Here is a 20,796-nt window from a genome sequence, read left to right as displayed (position 1 = left end):
ATGGTGATGGTGGTGGTGGTGGTGATGATGGTGGTGATGGTGATGGTGATGGTGATTGCGATGATGGTGGTGGTGTACAAAATATTCAAATAGGTTGCCTATTGCGGTTCCCCATTTAACTCATCTAACGTTTTCTTTTTACCCCTCTGACAGTGCTGGATGCGGAAGAACTGGACAAAAGAGGAGAGCGTCGCGGCCTTGACTTCAAGAGGAAAAAGTAAGTAGCAGGATGTTCCACGATAGAGGTTCAGCGTAAAAGGGATGGTACAGTTTTGGTTGAGATGGGGCTACATGTTTTCAACGTTTTTTATGATGATTTTTTTTTTAAGATAATGAAAAATTTCTGATGAAATATGAAAGAGCATATAATTCTAAGAGGAATCCAAAGTTTATTTGATGAAAATTGGTTTTGAAATGTCTGAGATATCCAAAAACAAAGCAATCCTAATAAACGGTGGGACCCACCTTTCATTAGAATCGCTTTCTGTTACTTTGTTTTTGGAGGTCTCAGCCGTTTCAAAACCAATTTTCATCAAATAAACTTTGGATTCCTCTTAGAACTATATGCTCTTTCATATTTCATAAAGTTGTCTCTGAGTATCTTGCAAAAAGTGAAAGGCTAAATTCTCATCTCAGTTAAAAGTGCTTATGATACGTATGAAAGAAGCACGCAGACAAAACTTCGGAGCCTAGAGCACACCAAAGGCTCATGGTTAGATGAGAAAGAAGGCTGGGATGAATATTCTTCGTAATTGAAAACGCCACAATACACTGAGTCTGGTCCTTTCTCTTTTCCATATCACTGGCACCTTGGTTTTGTGACTAGTAATGGCAATTCCCGGGCGGGACACACGACCGACCGTGATAGACTGCGCTCATTTGACCTGCACGAAAATGCACGCCTACTTATTAAAAAAAAATATGAAACGGTCGGCAGGTTCATCTTATCAATGCGGGTTACCGACAAACTATTGTAAATGAAATTTTTGACCTTGACCATACGTCATAATAGTATGCACATATTTTTTGAAGAGACTGCTCTCAATGGATCTTACTGATATTTTTCGTGTCATATTCAAAATAGGCATTCGCTTGTGTGGCACACTGTACGAAACAACATGTTGTTAGCTTTGTAGAGGAGCCTGGTCTTTTTGGCTGGTGAATTTTTAACACGATTTATTCCATCTTGGCAGGATCCCGCTCGGAGAGCGAGCCAAGAAGCTGCGAGCCGCCCAGGCCATGCCTCCCGGCAGCGACAAGGCACCCAAGCTCGTCAGACCTCTGGAAGACCAGGAGTGCGGCTTCGAGTTCATCATGCCTTTATCATTCCAAAGTGAGTCTGAGCGAAGCAACGAAACGAAAAAGGGCAGATACATTTCAAAATCAAGTGTTTCAACAAATAGCCAACAAAACAAACAAAAATAAAACAAAACAAAGATACAAACAAACAAACAAATTATGAAATGAAATTGAGGGCTATCTTAAAAACCTGGCCACGCAGTGCGGTAAACATGGCAAAGGAAAAGATCATAACGATAATAGTTTTTATAATAGCAGTGATAACAACGATGATAATAATGATCTTGTTGATGACTGTTGTAATGCTGATGATTATGAAAGCAGTTAGGATTGTAATGATTGTTAAAATAATTAAATGTAATGATAAAGATGATTTTTAGCAAGGAACACCATCGTATCATACTTCTGCAATGAGAAAGATGCAGATAAAAATATAAGAAGAAACCAGGGAGTGTAAATCAAATTGCCGTTGTCAGTGATCACGAAATCCTAACATCGAAACCCTTCCTCCTCCCACAGTTGCCGACATCCCCGGCATGCCGGAGCCGAAGGTGATGTGGTTCAAGGACGACAAGCAGATCCGAGAGAGCCCTCACTACCACTTCTACGCCGAGGACTTCGTCTACACGCTCGAGATCGACGGCACGGTGGAACGCGACAGCGGAGTCTACCTGGCCGAGATCTCCAACCAGTTCGGCAGCATCGCCACCCGATGCCGGCTGGACGTAAATGGTAAGACGAATGAATTACAGTGCACTCCCGTTATATTGAACACGGCTTAACGAAATTCCTGTTACAACGAAGTAAAAATTCAGGCCGCAACATTATCCCCTCTATGTATATTTATTGTTAATTTGTCCGGTTACAACGAAATTCGATATAACGAAAAAAACTGCCGGTCCCGAGGATTTCGTTATAACGGGAGTCCACTGTAGTCTTATTTATTTGAAGGGTTTCTTCAATTTGACTGGACATGTTTCCTATCCGTCAGTCACTTGCTACGCAGTATAGCAACCGTGGTGTCGCTGCAGTTGCACGGCAATTTGAGTATGAAATGCGGAGATTGCAAAAATCAATTAAAAGAATCGATTGAATATTCATGACAGTGTAAAATCAAACTCATCAGTTACTGCGTGGAATGGAGCCAAAATCAACACAAATTTTTCGTCCGTTCAAACGATATGGCGAATATTTTTGGGGTTCACATTGGTGAAGTAAATGAGGAATTCAACGTTAATTTTTGAATATCCGTGACTGAATATCACCATCGATAATCATATGACCAGTTCCACTTTGCACGTTTACATTTGCGTCTCTTATCGTATTCCCCTTATACATTCATGTTCCCCTACTTTTGCCCTTTTTCCTATTTTCAGAGCACTTCCTTTCCAAGTTCAAGGACTATCGTAGACCTCACTTCTCTCTCCACCTAAGAGATATCTTCATTGTGGAGGGCAGTGCAGCCAGACTCGACTGCCAGGTGACTGGCGTACCCGAACCCAACATCAGATGGTAAGGAAGCACAAGGCAAAAATCCAATCATTACCACTTCACACAGATGTCCCAACATGTTTATTTTTTATGTAATAAATAGTAAGCGTTGTATCATTTTCTGCAGTACAATACACACCCCGTTATTACAAACACGGTTTTAACGAAATCCTCCATTCAGCGAAGTAAAAATTTTATATACATGTACAAATAACTTCACATTATGAAATCTGTAATTTGAAATTTTCAAACGATCAAACATTAGTGATTGTTTTTCCTTCTCTGTTTGTTTGACAGGTTCAAGGACCACAAGGAGATCTTCGACGGCCAGCACTACTCCATCGAGTACGGCGACGACGACGAGACTTGCAGCCTGATCATCCAGGAAGCCTTTGTGCAGGACGCCGGAACCTACACCTGTATGGCGTCCAACCTTCTGGGCAGAATCTCTTGCGATGCTTATGTCAGAGTCGAACGTAAGTGGCGCTGCGATCTTCTATAAAAGCTTTCGCCTGTGTCGTTTTTATCGCCTTTCATAAGATGTGTAGATAGGATGGAGGATGGATAAGGAGCATGAATCGAATACACAAAGCTGGGTTGTGGGGGTTTGCTATTTGTATAAGATAGCTCTGTTCTCAGCTGCTTTCTACTCACAATGCATTAAGAAGATGGAAATTTTATGTGGCAGAACGGTCATGTTTCAAAACTGGAATTTTTGAAGGGTTGCACAATATTGTTATTCAATTAAATAAATGCGTTACTCAATATATTTGTGAATAAGACCACATTGCGTAATAATTCAACTCTCATCTACAGTGTATGCACTTGGTTTGTAGGTATTAGCATACCTTTTACTGCAAAGTGCTTAATTCTAGAAGATAGATATGTTGTCATTGTTTGAGCTTGTAATAGAGTACTCATTGAATATATTTGGATTGAAGCATGCATGTCCAAAGTTTTACAATGTATGTCTTTAAATAGTGTGTATAGATATTCATATATATTTATCATTTACAGTCGTTTACAGACATGATTTTGTAAATGTTTTGGCGTTGTGATTTCTCTGTGTGTGTATGAGGAAAGTTGATTGACAAGTGATGTATCTACATTGCTACTTTTGTTGAAGCTGCCTGATGTGGTCGCCATTTTCAACTGCATTTTCTGTGACTGGTTCATTAAAATCCAATGAAAACAGTGTTTGTGTGTCGTTATTACATTCCAAACGTCTTTACCTTTCCATTCTATTTCCGCTTTCGCGTATTACGTTTTTGAATTATGTCTGTTTTAGTTCATTTGTGAAATGACAACCCTATATGTTTCTGTGACAGTCGGTTCTAATTTCTTTTGATTTTTGTGCAACTAATTGAACGTAAGCGAGTAGAACCTGTATATTCACCCATCAAGTCCTTGGATATTTTGCTGCAGAGATTTTCATTTTTATCTCAAATTGGCAACTCTGAATTTTACTAAGTATTGTACAATGAAGAAAATTTAGATGAAGCTCGTTAAATTCACTAAATCTGTACAAAATCAGTAAAATTCTCACAATGTCATCATTAAATTGGCAAATGCAAATTTTACTAGTTGGTCTTGATGTTGAATATTAAGGAAAATTGGATGATACCGGTTGAAGTCATGAGATCTGTATAAAATCAGTGAGAATCTAAAATGGGTTCTTTTTATTAGACAAACATAAACTCTGATATTCTATAATGTATTGCAGATTTTAGAATGACATATAGATTTACCAAAGCAGAGACATTTTGATTCTGCAGCAGAAAGTCGTAATAGGGCACAAAAGAAGAAAACTTTACTGTGTGAAGTGCTGGCAGTGACTAGTACAGTATTGATAACTACAATCAAAAGATACAGAATCAATTCACGGGTATTTGGTATCTGAGCCCAGATGAGGTTAAAAGAGGAGAGAGGACGATTGTAATGTGTGGCAGTCACAGAGTTAAATCCACTGGACAAGTGGGGATCCTGATGGATTCGGCGTTCCGTGGGTGTACTCGAAATGACAAAAACTAATACCGGAAGCGAAGACTTGGAGATTTAACCCTTTCTGTGCCGAGGACGTTTGGCAGTATGTACAACGCTACGGGGTTGTCTGTGCCAGCGAGCACTCAAAGCATCCAAAGTGTTAACCTGATTAGCGACTACACAGCACGAAAAGCTTCGGATGGGCACGTGATGCGTGTTGAAGTTGTCCAATGCTGAACTGACGGTCAACGCGCATATAATAGTAATGATAACTGAAATTAAGCGGTGTTCATCATCTAGAGCAGCTTCGTCGTTAGCTAGTACTAATCTCCCCCCGAAGGCTCCGTCATAGTTATTAACGAAGCATCTCTATATTGCAGCGACCTTCACGACCTTTTAACAAAAGGACATTGCAGGTCAATCATCCTGCCCAAGGACGAACGCACCAGACAGGATTCAAGCTCGTCGTATCACGTGTAGGGGGTCCAGATGGACCCATACTACATGGCAGGGTGTTGTCACAGAACTTCTGCGTCAATCAGCAAACTGAACATGTTTCTATTACAATTACATCCAAATGGTTCCCATGGAAAACCAGCTAGGCAGCTGAATATGGGCTATCCAACTATCATATCAGATGGAAAATGAAACAAGCATGTCCTCTTGAGTGGCCCAAAATGGCCATTTGTGGTCTGGGAGATAGAAATCAATTTTTTGAAACAGATGAGAAAGTCTCTTCCACTCCAGTTTTCTTTCTCTAGAAAACTGTTTGAATGTTTCTGCCGAGTGAACGTTTGCATTTCAGCAGTGAATATAAGAATCCTTTATACCAGGGTAGATTTGAATACATCTTTTCATGTGTATGCGTTTCCATGGCGACACACGTTAAAAAAAGATAAAAGAAAAAAGAACATGGCATGCCTGCCTGAAATCTGGTAGTTACACCTCGTGTTGCCTCCATAACATTTTTTTTTTTTTTTTTTGCGAGTCTTCGCTTCAATGTGTTAGTTTGCCGCCACTCTGCCACGTTGCTTGTATCGTCCAATTGGCATCCAGCTAAATCACGTCTTGTCTAATCCGGTCTAGGAGAGAATAACAACAAAATAACAACATAATGTAAAGAGAGGTATAGGATATCCCACGATAGTTGATATTATGTGTTTTTTGATAACATCTAACATGGCTCATTGGTGAATTATAGACTAAGTAAATTAGTCCACTCTTCCAGTACTGTTCTAATGTACTGTAAATGTTTCTAAACTGCAACTCTGCCGTCTTAACATCGTGACAGATAATCCTGTTGAATTTTAATATTATTTCTAAACTGCAACGCTGCAGTATCCACATTACGTTAGATAATCCTATTGAATCTTTGTGTGTTTAACCGCAACGCTACCATTGTGACACTATGCTAGATAATCCCATTTAAGTTTATCATGTGAAATGATTAGAGTTTCTGAAACTTCTCTAGAAAAAAAAAACATTCCAAAAGTTGTTGTGAATACATCGCAGAGCGACAGGTCAGTTTTTCAGTGCAACCTTTGCGACTCATTTGATCTTGAGGAAATACCTTATTCCCTAACAGAAAGAACAAAGAAAATTATTGTCTAATATAAATATACATGATTTATCAAAAGATATAATGACGACAAATATATGGGTATTACACTGTACATCTATCTAGCTAAGTGGTAATGGGAAACTATACGTAGGCAATAAAATTATTCTACGAAATAAAAGTTTCTTAACATGAGATGCCAGGCATAATCTTTTTATAATAGACCGACTGACAAGTGAATGTACGACTCTACTTATGGAATGCAAATTGATACATGGGGCATCACTGGATTCCAAGAACTCATACGTCACTGACGGAGGTAGATACGCTCGAGGAAATGGCTGCTGTAGATCATAAACAAATCCATTGCTCCAGTCTAGGGAACATTCAGGATCAATGACGTAGATTTTGGTCGACAGTGCATTAATCATTCCTGAAGGGATGTTTAAGGGTGCAGTGACTTGGACCCCCTTTCATACTTGAAAGAAAAATAAGAGAAAGATTAGTGAGATTGATCTAGCGGTTCTTACTCACGTGTCAAGTGTGCTTTCTTGAAGAGAATTTATTTTGTTTCCTTATTTGTTACTACGACATGGATTGTTGAATTCTGAGGTACCTTCTGATTTCTCATGTCTTCTTAAAGAGAATGCGAGCGTTTTTGCCGTAACACTGTGGCTTAAGTCATGCGTTGGTTGTTTCGAGTGTTTGCGCCATCTGGATACTCGTTGACATGATTCTGTGTTGCACATTCAGAGATGACCAGTTCATGCTGACAATGATCCGCTCACACCGCGTTTATCTTTCGAGTGTAGACACGGTCTTGAACTTACCGAGGAAGAAGTCTCAGGGCAATGTTTCCCTGGCAGTAGCTGACGTTGCGTGCGGTATAGGAAGGGAAAGATGAGATTGTCCTGAACATGTTTTACATTTTGCATCATCTATTGAACACACTTTCGAAGGCGACATCAGACTAGATAAAAACTAAGCATTGTTGACAAAAACACGCAGGGATACTTAGAATGAAATGCATATCGAGATTTAAACAATGCATGAGAATGATAACTACAATGTACACTATACCTTTTACTCTACCTTGATATTTTTTATTTGATATGATTTTTATACAGTTTGTAAAGGGTATATTGCTACAAAACGTTTGGTTATAGTTCCTCAGAGTAATGACAAACAGTTCCGTTTAACAGCCGATATGAAATATTTGAGTTGTATTGAGACAGAGACAAAGTGCCTACAAAATACAAATAAGAGGATGTACTGACTTCAGAAAAACCCTCCTATGTCGCGATTCTATTCCTTAAAGGTGCTGCAGATTCGTTGTTTTATTTCATCACTTTATCAGAAAAAAAAAGACTCGATTCTTTGTGGGAAAATATCCGTCACTAGCTTTACTCGACACTTTGAAACACTTGAAATGAGGAGAAAGTGAAATCCAAGTGTCAGGCCTACGTCAATATGTAGTTAATTGATTAAAACTTGCTCATTAAAATACGTTTCTTAACCTTTTCAATAAAAGAAAGCAAGATACACTAGCGTATCCACGTCGCGAAGCTGACATAATAATGTAATTTGCCTTTTTAACCATAAGGGGGTAATTAAGTGGTTAGATTGTGATTGATTTTGAAATTTAAGATTTCATTCAAACAAGATGGGACCTTATGAATACTTAACATTGATATCCGAAACCAGAATCACATTATATATTGTTGGATATCTGAGAAATGCAAAGTGTAAACTGTGTTTAATGACCAATCTTCCCTGAAGATTCCTCCGGTCTTTCAATCCCCTTCAACTCTCATAGACAGTAGAGTTAAAGACATGCGCATCAGGCGTAAGGAAAGACATTGATTGTTATAGGCCATGCCTGGCAATCTCTGACATATCATAATGTCAAAATGTTTCTCTTCACGCACATATCGAGTTCAGACGAATTAACATTTGTCTATTCTGACGCCACACCTTCACCTCGACCTAGTAAGATTTATCACGCGTGTTCAAAAATACATTACACGTTCGACCTTTTCTGGTTTTATCCGCTTAATCCTTAAGGCAAACACGTGGTAAGCATATAGCAGTGCCCGTCCAAAGTAAATGGATACACGAGAGTCAAATAGCTAGCTTTACGCTGTGACGATAACGAAGGAAGACGCTTTCTATAGGAGGGTGTTGGGAAATCTCTACCATCTGGCTCGACCCGTGAAGATGCGATAATATCGTGATGATTGGAGGGCGGGAGTCGCGCACGTCAACGCGGGGGCAACATCGGCAGCAATCTGGTATCCGTTACCTCCGCCTGTCTCCAGTATACCGTTAGACTTGCATGGCCGAATGTTTGAATGAAGTTAGCTGTAGCTGGCACGAATCAGCGTAGAGGAGGCGATTGAATTCAGCATCCTTTGACTATTCTCACTCGGGTCTTACTTTATAGAGCGCTAATCAAAAGCAGACCAAGAGTATCAGCAGTTGCACATACAAATAGAGATGCACCAGTAAAACATTCTTGTCAGCAAAGAGGTTGTTGCCACGGCAGATGAATTCATTGCATATTGAAATGGTTAAAAAAATCGTGTAACGAAGCTGATAGGCGTAGAATGTTTGACGTAACCTACTTTTTGACAAATTGGGGCAAACATTAAGCATCGTCGTCAACCCCATTTATAACCTTCTCTGTCAATGAACAAAGAAGAATTCAGTCCGATGACAGACAATGATTCTACATGGGTATTTCGTTTTCGGGAGATGAGGGAATGCAAGAACGACAATCTGCGTCTTATAAAAGTATGGCAGAATGAATAAAGACAAGAAAGGATGATTCTTGAATGAATTTTGTTCGGCGAGTTAAAAGCCAATTGTTATTGTTATTAGTATTATCATTATCATCATTATTATCATTTAGATGCTCCTTTAACATTGTGAGCTAAACTCATTTTCACCCTGCGAACTATGCGACGCGTTGGAGTACATCTTGCATTATGAACGTAAGCGCCTCCGCCGCGTAGGCCACGATGAGTCGACCAGCGGGCCGGGGTGCAAAACAGTTTGATGTAGCGTCAATGTCAAGACGGTTGTGTCATGATCAGGCTGGTATTGTAATCAGCTCTGTTTTCGCTGCTCCACGTCAGCGCGACATTCTACATTTTCTTTGCCTGTCAGAAGCAATTTGCGAGTCAGCATGTGGTTCACTAAAACTGCTTGACCGCGAGTGCTTAATATCAATTACTTAGTCACGATTGACCGTAGATGTCGCGTAGCTATTATCGACAGGCGTGCAAAGCAAATCAGCAGGTTTGTTATATCAATCAAAATGCTTCATTCTACTTATGAGTTTTAATGTTTTACGGTTGTCCTCGCCAATCTTGTTGCTTTCTCCACTAGATAACCTTTTACAATACATTTTCTTATTGTGAAGAGCATGAATCGCATTCAGCCACAAATTACATGGATGAGGATACACCCTGACAAATTAAAAACATATAGACGACAGTTTCACGAATCCTTCCCTTGACTTTGCCCGCTTGACTGACAGCTGGAACGTGACATACAGAATAAATCTTACACAATCATGTGGATTTAGGTTGAACACTAAATTCTTAGACAGAATTACACAATTATTTAGTTTAAGCTTTGTTTCATAGGTAATGCACTGAAGTTCTCAACTTGCATTAAAAAAACAGTCTAAAGGAGATTCACACACACACACACGCAGCCTAAATAAGTAGTAAATTAGTCGCAATTTTTTAGTTAGTTCGGTTTTTTTTTAGTTTGTTTTAGACAAATCAGATGCTGTTAAATAAACATCGACGTAGATAACACCACAATCTTGTAGTTGTCAATATTACCATTGCATATTACCTTAACAAGGTCATTATTACTAATCAGTACCACTCCTGGGGTGGCGTCATTATTTAAAATGGTCGCAAATCAAAAACCGTTGTTTAGCTCAATATAATGCGTAAAGATTAAGCATGACATGATGTAAACTAGCATAGAATAACAACACTAGCACCCGATATGTAAGGTAAAATGATATTATTTCCATGATGTCAAGTAATTTTGAACACCATTAATTCGCATTCCCTAAGTATATATACTATATATATATATATATACATATATATATGTATACATATATATATGCATATATATATGCATATATATATATGTATATAATGTATATATATATATATAATATATATATAATGTAAATTTGACGTACACAGAGCAAAATTCGATCCCCAAAATGTAGATTGAAAAGTGCATATATTTTGCCTTTGATGATTTCTGTCTGCACTGCAGCAATTTCTTTAAGTCGTCAAACTGTTGAGGAGATCATAAAGCTGCGGTTAAAGTGAAGATGATGACGTATCTATCTCAAGTCGATTAGATGTTTACCCAGTCGTCTTGGAGATTAGAATGAAGTTTGTTTTCGCACTTCCTGAAACAGGGCAGAGTGATGTTTGTTTCCGTAAAGACCAACCCACGTCTTGTCTACTTCATGATGAGCACTGAAGTGTACACACAAAGATGTAAACACACACACACACACACACAAACACACACACACACACACACACGGCGTAAGAGGACACTGTTTAGTCGTATGATGTTTGAGGAAATCCACCACACTCTGAAATTGCATCGTGTATAGAATGGCGTTTCTTAATACACCCTAGCTTAAGGCCAGCTTCAGTTAGGATGAGGTCTGTGTTCATAGGTGTAATTTAAGACGAGGCTGGAGACGGGGAAGAATGCAAGCGGGTGGAATGGTTAGCGTTGTCGGAGAAGAGGGATGACGAGGGTGGCTGGTTGTCGAATTACTTCATGTTGTCACATTGGCTCCTTGACCAGAATAGCCATGACGTTGGATGCCTGCTAGCGGCTAAAATGTGGCATTAATCCACAAAATAAACCGTGAGTTTCGGGCCGGTAATCGAGGAATGATCGTCATATTGAAGCTAATTTTAGCGGTTGCATGGGTTTTGGTGTCGTCTGACCAGTGAAGTGAGTAATGTGTGTAGACTGAGGATTCGGATTGTGGGGATTCAGTGGCTGGGTCTTCTAACCGGTAATGAACCCCGCGGTTTCACCCTGTGCAGGGCAGCCGTAACGACACCCCCAGTCGATACGTTCGCCAGGCTCTCGCAGGGGCAGCGATCGCACGAACCAAATAAGGCAGCGTTTTGCTGCGGCTGGCCTCGCGAACACACACAGACCCTCGCCCATGTCTTTCGGGCTGAATGCACGCCATGGTAGGGTGCCCGTCACACAGGCATCTCCAGCTCTGACATTTTGAGTGACTCGACTGCTGCTTGCCCTGACCTCGGGGGAAAGAGGGGGGATCCGCGCCGACAGCTCCCCCCATGAGGAGGGGGGTTGGATCGCTTCAAGCAGGAGGCATGAATGCTATGTCATCCGATTGTCTTTCAGCAGCGGACGATCTCCGTGTAGTGTGACGTGTGTTGCTGGACGGGTACAGTCATACGTACAGCCACCCGACCCTGGCCCCTGCGCTCGCCTCCATCACTACATACATCGTCCGTAGACGGCTAAACTTGGTTTAGGAGAGAACCGCCGACGTTCCGCGGTGCTGCCTTACTGCCAACCCGTAGCGCGAGTGCGGCTGGGTCGGAGTGGGCTAACGGGCCTGCATCGGAAGAATCCTATAGTAGACAAAATTCTTCAAAACAGTAGTTTTTGGGAACTAATCATTTTCCTTTCTTGTAGGAAACTTCATATGTGGATTTGCAGTGGTGGAAGATTTAGACGTTGCTGTGCATACCCCCTTCGTGTTTGTTACACGTGTTTTCTGTTATGTCTTGGCGACAATTGATATTATACACATCGCGGCCGTGCATTCAACCAGTGTGGATTAGTATGAGGAATTTCACCCATATCTTTTAAGCGTGCCTGTGGAATGCCACGGATTTCCCCGATATCAACAGTTCTCGCGTAAATGTAACCCTAATTTGCAACCTTCTTATGTTTCTCTGTATCTAATGTATATATATTGCATTTGTGGTGCGATTGATTATATTTGAGTAAATATTTTTTGCGACCTTGGATTGTTGAAAATAGCTTAACATGGAGGGGGCGGATGTACAGGCTGATGCTGTGAATGGTGACCAGGGAGGGCAACCCGTACAAAATGGCGGCAACTTCCTGGAAGAGGAAGAGATAGGGGAATTTAAGTTAGATGATGATAATATCCTTCATTCTTCTGGTATCGGCGAAACGGAGCTGCGCATCAGAGAAGAAGGAGATGAACCACAAGATCGTGATGAAGAAAATGTAGGAACGGTAACTCCCGCTGGAAGCGTGTCCTCTGGTGAGGGGTTGGTGCCGTCGCCAGCCAGGGCTGACAGCATCCCCAACGAGCATGAGATGTCTGTCGATGATGAAATCACCATGGAGACGACAGATCCCATCTCCGGGGATGAAGAGCCGCAGAGCTTCGCCAGCGAGATCGAGAGAGACACGAAGGAGAGCGAGCAGGATCTCAAGCAGCAAGAGGAGGGTGACGATCGTGGGGCGGACCACTCGATGGATACTCACCAAGCATCGGCATCAAGGGGTTCGTATCAGAGAACGAGTCCGACTGTCCAGACCATGATGGGGTCGTACCTCCACCGAGAGCGAGACACCGATCTCTACGATCTCTACCTCGATATCCCAGACATCGAGGTCGACTCGGAGAGCGAGGAATATGAGTTCGATAACGATGGGCAATCCGTGAGTGATCGCGGGGTCAATGACCTCTTAGCCGCGTTGCATGAACAGATCAAGTGGAAAGAGGATCGCAACCTGAGAAAAGCTCGGGGAGACCTCGACGAACCCAAAAACACTGTGATACGTCGTTACAACCCTGATTACGAGCCACCTCCAGAGTATGAGAGTACGAGATCCAGTACCGTACCGAGAAGTGTTCCCAGTGTACCCACAACAGGTATCTATCAGAGCAAGTACCAACGGAGGGGGAGCATAGGGACCAGTCATGATCTCGCGTCGAAATATCTCCCTCCTCCGCTGAGCAAGAAGCTCAGTTCGTCTTACGATAGTCTACCTCGTTATCAGCCCTCCAGCACTTCCAGCTCCTCTTCCTCTGGGTACTCCTCCATTGGTCGCTATGGCAGCGTTGACTCCCTGTCTCCATCCCGGATTTATCGGTCACAGAGCGACGAACCCAAATCCTCCTACCTTTCCACGCCGTCGTACACCAGTGGCATGGGCTATCGCTCGTATAGCAGTAGTGACATATCACGCACTACTCCTTCCTATCGCACGTCGACGTACAATTACGACGTCGGCAGCCAGGAGAGCGAGAGCGAGAGTGACGGCGAGCGCGTGTATTCTTCGGCCTTGGCGCCGTACAGGGCTTATCGGGCTCGACGCGAAGGGCTAGAGGTCACCGGCCCGTACGCCAAGCACATGAGCAGATTCTCGGGGAGAGGGTCATCGAACACCTCCTCGCCCACCACACCGAGAAGATCTGCGGCGACGTCGAAGAAGCCAGTAAAAACCCTGGAGAATCTCGATGAACGCCTGAAAGAGATCCGAGCAAACTATCGCAAAAACCACAAGCTAAACTTTGAGCGTTACGACCCGTCTTCTTATTCTTCCATTGCAGGCCTTGCCGTGGACAGTGAGGGCGCCCTATCTTTGTAAGTATTCAAATTTCGTCTTTCCCCTCAAAGTTAACAACAACTGTATACATGTGTGTATATCTATGTACCGTCACACCTAACGTATTTTAAATCCTGACCTTGTGACATTAACCATAACCTTCCGATGAAATGTGACGTCACCATGAGACAAAAGAGAATCTGCAAACATATCGAATTTCTGGTCTGTTTTTATCAGAAACACTAATTGGAAATGAAATTCAACTGTTTTCTTAGTACAAAGAGGTAAATCTCAGCATTGTGTATCACAGCTGTATATTGCACTTAAATTGAATACCAATACAAACTTGCTTGCTGCATGAACGTTATATCACCTGCATGACGAAGGCCTATACTAAAGGAACAAAATCTGAGAACTACAAAATCAGCATTTTATAAACGATTTCTTTGAGTTTCAATTTTGAGTCTCCACGACATTTACCCTACTGCAATTATTGTTATCAAATTTGTCTTTACATGAATGAAATCAGAGCTCTGTGATAAAAAAGAAATGTGTAATCAACTGAAAGAGCAAAAATATAATAAAGTAGGTGCAGTTGTGTTATCAATATTCACAATCCCTGTAAAATGGATGCCATACAGATAACAAAACTCTTACCTTGATTGGCTACACTATTGTATCATGTGATCGTTGACATGTCACGTGCCAGTCACGTGTCAATCTCGTTCGCTGTCAATACCAGCTGCTTGCCCGGCCACTCCCATCTTAACCTTTGACTCAACACGTGGTACATGTGTATGGTGATATGCATGTTTAGCGATTTCGTTATCTGGCTCATTGCTTGTTGTATTGTGTGTATATCTGCTAACTTAATCATCATATTTGTGTGTTTGAAACACGATATCATGCTGATGACACCCCAAGAGATTAATGTGTATTTATTTCGTCTATCATTAATTGATAACGCTTTGTCTATGTTTGTATTGACTAGCTTGCGTTATTATCGCTCTTATCTAAGTCGCTATAATTGGTGAGTATTTTGAAGCTCTAGAATAGTTTTACGTACCCCGTATACATAGAAGAAATTCTCACTATTAGTTACCACCACTCTTTTGAAATATTATCACATTCATGACTGAATATGACAATCCTTTTGCACGCCAATAGTATTATTAGTATTGGAAAGTTAGGCTCATAATTGATGGCAGCACACGTTTCTTTTGACTCACAAAGAGAATGCTGAATTAAATGACTTGTATATTTCTTTTCTGACCAGTTCCCCCTCAAATAAACATGGACAGTGAGGATGGATGTTCGTTAGATGTCATTTATAGCATCACTTTATAAAGATGGATGTTCGTTAGATGTCATTTATAGCATCACTTTATAAAGAACGATACATTCTATGAAGGCTCTACAGCGATAACGCTCAAAATATCTGCCCCACCTTCGTCAACGATGGGCTTAAACTTCAGATAGCATGGAAACTATAAATAATGCCTCAGCTGGGGTCGCCTGCCTGCTAATATCATGGCCAGGCTAATCTCCCTATTTAAGCTCCCCCATGATACATCTGATGCGACCCAATGTACCGGGAGGAGGCAGCAAGCGATCTGCCATGATATGGGATAGCAGCATGCTATGTAGTGTTTACGTCTCTGCTCATCCCACATTCTCGGCATAGCTCGAGGATCAGGGGTCATCGCTCAAGTTCACGCATATCCCTGATTGCATCCCCACTCCAACATTTTTCATCTGTCATCCTGTTATCATCCTCCCCGCTCCATCTTTTTCACCTGTCATCCGTGCCGAAAAACTGATACCGTCACATATTTCCTGACCACCCCTTGACTTTACAATTTATCCTCGAGACGATCAAAATGTCTTCATAGCAAAATAAATTGGGTTAACTTAAATTGCGCCAGTAAATTGCTTAACACAGGTACCGCAGACATTTCCTGACGATCCCTTTTGACTTTGCAAATCATTTTCAGTAAGATCAAAATCTCGTCATGGTCAGTTAATCAGATTTAGTTATATTGCGCCAATAATTTGTTGTCAATAATGAAGTTGTCAAATCCTTGAAATAACTCTGCACTTATTGTTAATCTTTCAATGGAATAAACCTGATAAAATGTCCAAAATGTCATATTTCAATTCGCTCGCCTTGAGGTGAATATTTAATTTGCATTTGATTACGTACATGAGAAGAAAAGTTCTAGTCTGCTTGATTCAGAATCGACTCCTCTGCTCTCAAACCACAATCCTCATCACCAAGATAACTCTCCCTACTACTGTCGTCTCACAACTCCTACCCATGAACAATTGGCAGCATGCATGCCCCCACCCCAACCCACCCCCGCCCCAAACACACACACCAGCACTATTCGCATTGAATTCAAACATGCAACAGGGGCATGTTATAATTATATACTTGCTGATCTAGTTTACAAATTCAAACGAATTGCAAAAGATGATATGGCTCCTTAAGTGTAGAAAAATGCGATCGAAAAATACGTGACATCGCCTTTGCCAACATGTCTTCCTCATTAAAATGCCTCCTGGATTATTCCCTCCCCCTCCTCCGCTTGTCCGACTAGCAAGCATCTGTGTTAGTTCAATTATCTAATCTAGATCACTGTATCAGCGCTAATACGATGTGATTTTCCCCCTTCACATCAATGTCGATCGTTAACTTTACTAAAGGCCGACATGTAATGGCATCCAAAATCAACCTTCATCAACGTTTCGGTCAATGCTTAGCGCATCTGGGAAACGTTATAGATGAATTACTGTGTAAAGTACATGAGAGGGGCTTGATCATTCATGTTTATCATTATAACCTTTGTCTGTGCATGTCATGTTAAAAAGAAGGCTGAGAGGGGTATATGAATGTGTAAAGTGTATAGATTATATTGTTGAATTCTAGAAGTGATAGGAAAATCGCAATATCTAGGTAAGATATTAACACCCCTGTAAAAGGGGACGATTTAAGTTATGACGTAACGGACGAAAAAAAAAAGCGGGAAGAGGAGGGGAAGAAAAAGCATATTGTCCATCGGCAAACAAACATTATTGTTCACTTAAATAAAGAAGAGACATAATGCTACACACGATTCACCAGATAATATGCAGCTGATTGGATACATTAGCTAACAGATCGATATATAGAAAACGACAACTATTCACCATATTATAGTACATGACAAAAGTAGAGATGGAAGAGCCTTGAAGAATAGATCAGTTTGAGAGAATTGGATACATGATGGATGAGCAGCGAGATAGAGAAAGAGACAAAAAGCCCAGGGATAAATGACCCAGGCGAGGTGAACTATCATCAATAGATGACATATCAGCCGTCTGTCAAACCTATCATTTGGAGCAATCAAACGGTCCGCTCAACTTCCCGGCGATATACAATGTAAACATTTGATGTTCACGTGTGCTTGCACGCAGGCAGACAATTGATGATGAAGCTACACTAATGTGAAACATCATGTCAGACAAATTAGCTCCGAGAGGAGGTGAGGCATGTTAAGGGAGCAGAGGAGAGGGTAATGGAATTATCAGGTTACTCAAAGTTGTCTTGTATAACTACTCGTTCACCCGACACAACGTACAACGTAAGCACACGCGCTTTAAAACGGGCGAATGACGCCGCCCAATGATCGTTTGCCTCATGTCACTATCGTGTTTAGTAATCAAACTTTAGCAGGCTGTCCCATCATGCTTCATGATAGTAGCAGAAGAGGGAAGAAGATGAGGAGGGGATAAAATTGGAAAAGAAGGAAAGGTGGAGAAGAAGTAGATATTTACATGTATAGACAATAAAGAAGCAAAGTATACTATGGAGGTGCCAAGTGAAAAACACGTAGCATTTACATATGCGTTGTGTAGATATCTGTTTGTTACCATAGCAACGAAACTATCATTTCGACAGTCGCGACCCGGTTATCAGTATGTCATTGCTTATAGGCGAGAAAAACTTGGAATTATAGCATAACGTATGCAGGGATTTGCAGATAATAAAGATACATAAAGGATCTCTTATAGAGTTGTAAAACCTTGGTCCAATCTTGCAAAATGTTAGTGATTACTTATAAGACTTACATTAAGAGAAGATCGCTAGGTTACTAAACGTAGCTGTAGTACTTTGAAACTCATACCTCCATTGCCCCAGGTTTTATGGTAGTTACGATATGGAGCTCCATGCTTACAAGAAGACATTACAAAGTGAAATGGGACACTTGGGCGGGAAGAGGAGTTCACGCGCTAAAGTTTGGCGATGAGTTAATCGAGCATGTCACGTCTTCACGCCGGCTTGCCTCAAATGACCGCGTCATTATAAGGGTACGATATGGAGACGACAAGCAAACGGATTAGCTAGGTGTCGAAAGTGACTGGCGAAGTCATTAAGAGTGGAAGAGGTGTCCTGCGTTCTCAATTCCACCTTCATCGGCATGTCCCTTTGAAGTTCGGCCTAGACTGTGAGCCGAGCCGCCCCTCGATCTCGCGTAGATGTGGACTCATCGCTTGGTATTACGACGTCCCTTGATCGCTGAAGACTTAATAGGTCACGCGTAACCGTACTTAGGTAGGATGGGGCCATAAAAAGAATAACTCTATGTTTATCTGGAGAAACAAAGATGTGATTTTTTCATTTGGACATGCTTTTTGGACAATCATTCTTTTTGTTTTAATCAGTCAATTACGATGTTATTCCTAAAAAATGTTAAGTTTTAAATATCTTTTTTTATGCACAAAAGTACTCAATTCCTCAACAATCTAAAATAAGTTCAGATGAGTGAGTCTGCAAAATAAAATGTACATGCATATTGTTTTGCAGAAATACAGGATGGTTCTCAAATTGATCTTCTCTATACATTTTCTTTCAAGCCAATCTGTAGACCTCTTCCCCAATGTTATGTAGCTTTCCGGTCTGCCCAAACGAGTTAAGGCAGCTGTAATACACGTTATATTCAATTGGCATAGCCCGTTAACTTTGGTAGCATTTCTTCAGGCTTGAAAGGCAACGAAAAATACATAGGAATACACGAACATACACACACATGCATCTCTATACGACCCATACACAATTTGCAGATAACACTATGTGTTCATCTTCAGAAATCCACCTCTTTCTGCGCCCCTTGCCCCCCGGTGATACATATACACCATCGGAATGCGACCTTGTCAGGTCCCGGATGCCAGTGTATGAGTAATGCACATCAAACCAGCGCCAGACCGCATCCCATTCTTCCCATTCATTGTGTGCACACTATACACTCTTCAATTCCTTCAACAGTTAAATAGAGCGCCCTCCGTGAGATACAGTATTATGATTCATGCAATCGGTATGCAGTAACTTTAAACACGCCTGTCCTTCCATCCACGAACACCAATTCATAGGGTTACGCTGATGTTTGGGGAGGCGGAAATTACCCCATAATATGTGCCATGAATTTGCTCCCTCTGTGAAATGCAGACGATGATGCACTTTGACAGGACGGAACGATCCATTCACCTTAAATGACAGAAGTGAAACAATTCGAATTCTGACAAGTTGTAATATTTGTCATGCCTTTCCCAAATTGCACTGCACACCCGAAGATCTCAGATTATTACAAATTTTAGGTTTGCTTTGTTTGCACCGCGTTTCTCTCCTCTTTCCTTTCACGCATATGAATATATGTGATTAATAACACTATTTTGTGTCTTCGATACGCAAAAATAACGACAGTCCCAGTCGCTGAAATTTTGTGTATTACGTCACTGCGCCAGACACGACGTCATTGCAAATAAAAGCGTGGCTACAAGGAAGAAGAAACAAGAACAGCTCCACAAACTGTCTGTGTACATAACTGCATAGCTGAGGCCATTGCCAATACATCTAGTTAGCGGGCGGTGGCGGGAGAATCCTTTGATGTGCTCTACAAGAAAGAACGTAAATGGACTCTAGGCGAATTCTAGACAATTTTTATCGATTCCCTTGAGGTCGAGGCGTGTGGAATTACTCAAAAATCTTCGGCACCAAAACTAATTCCTCCTCTTGACAGACGAAGAGGAAGTTATTTCCCCGCCAATGCTCAGTTACTATCAATTTCCACTCTCTCTTCCTTTCTCATTCCTGCCTGTCTCTTCGGCCTATTCTCCGCTTTGTAGGCAAAATGGAGGTGTCGTCTGCTAGTTAACCGACGGCGGGCTAAATTTAGCTGATGGCATGCGAGGTATTCGCACTGTGAGATGTCGAATGCGCCGACGTTAAATGGCCACACCAGCGGAAAAAGAGAGATCTGGCAGGGCTGCGGGGCTCTTCGTTCAGAGGGTTCTCTTCACAGTTTTCTTTATATGTTGACCAGTTGCTAGCTGCGAATTAGGGAAGTTATGCATTTGTAGAGACGGCATTCTGTACAATAATATTTGTGATGATAGTGGCTGATTTGCCCGTGGCCAATTCGATGATAGGTTAAGATGGGTCCATTTATTAAATGCGTCTGTTTTATTACGCTGTGGATTTACCCAATTTTGTGAGCATAGTCTTTAGTCACTCTTCCCGTTCTTCAAAATTAGATTATTTATGAAATGATAAAGCAAAATCACTTAATCTGTGGATGACGTCTGCAATTATTGCATATTTTAAGTACCTGTTACTGTTTTCATAAAGACTGCTTGATTTGATAGATTGATGTTTGTTTATTTAACAAAATGACTTTCACTTTGGTAGAAAATGACGAGATCTTTTTTCATCTTTCCACGAATAATGATGGCACTGCGATAATTCCACTTGTCAGTGTAATAATGGTTCGAAAAAAAAAGTCGCGATAATTTTG

The 20,796-nt window shown here is 41.2% G+C and overlaps 1 protein-coding gene across 1 annotated transcript in view; it reads left to right on the top strand.

Annotated features, from left to right (window-relative positions):
• The window catches only part of LOC139732580 (titin-like), a 207,988-nt gene that overhangs the window by 166,084 nt on the left and 21,108 nt on the right, over nt 1-20,796 (top strand). Inside the window, exons 117-122 of the mRNA XM_071643433.1 lie at nt 154-217; nt 1,194-1,333; nt 1,819-2,031; nt 2,676-2,811; nt 3,088-3,266; nt 13,971-14,004. Of these exons, the coding sequence (XP_071499534.1) occupies nt 154-217; nt 1,194-1,333; nt 1,819-2,031; nt 2,676-2,811; nt 3,088-3,266; nt 13,971-14,004 (766 nt within the window). The remainder of the gene's footprint in view (nt 1-153; nt 218-1,193; nt 1,334-1,818; nt 2,032-2,675; nt 2,812-3,087; nt 3,267-13,970; nt 14,005-20,796) is intronic.

The sequence above is a fragment of the Diadema antillarum genome, unplaced genomic scaffold (genome assembly GCF_040938485.1).
Source record: "Diadema antillarum isolate AM-2024a unplaced genomic scaffold, OU_Dant_1.0 seq00000437_RagTag, whole genome shotgun sequence".
Lineage (NCBI taxonomy): Eukaryota > Metazoa > Echinodermata > Echinoidea > Diadematoida > Diadematidae > Diadema > Diadema antillarum.
This window is presented reverse-complemented; position numbering and strand designations above follow the sequence as displayed.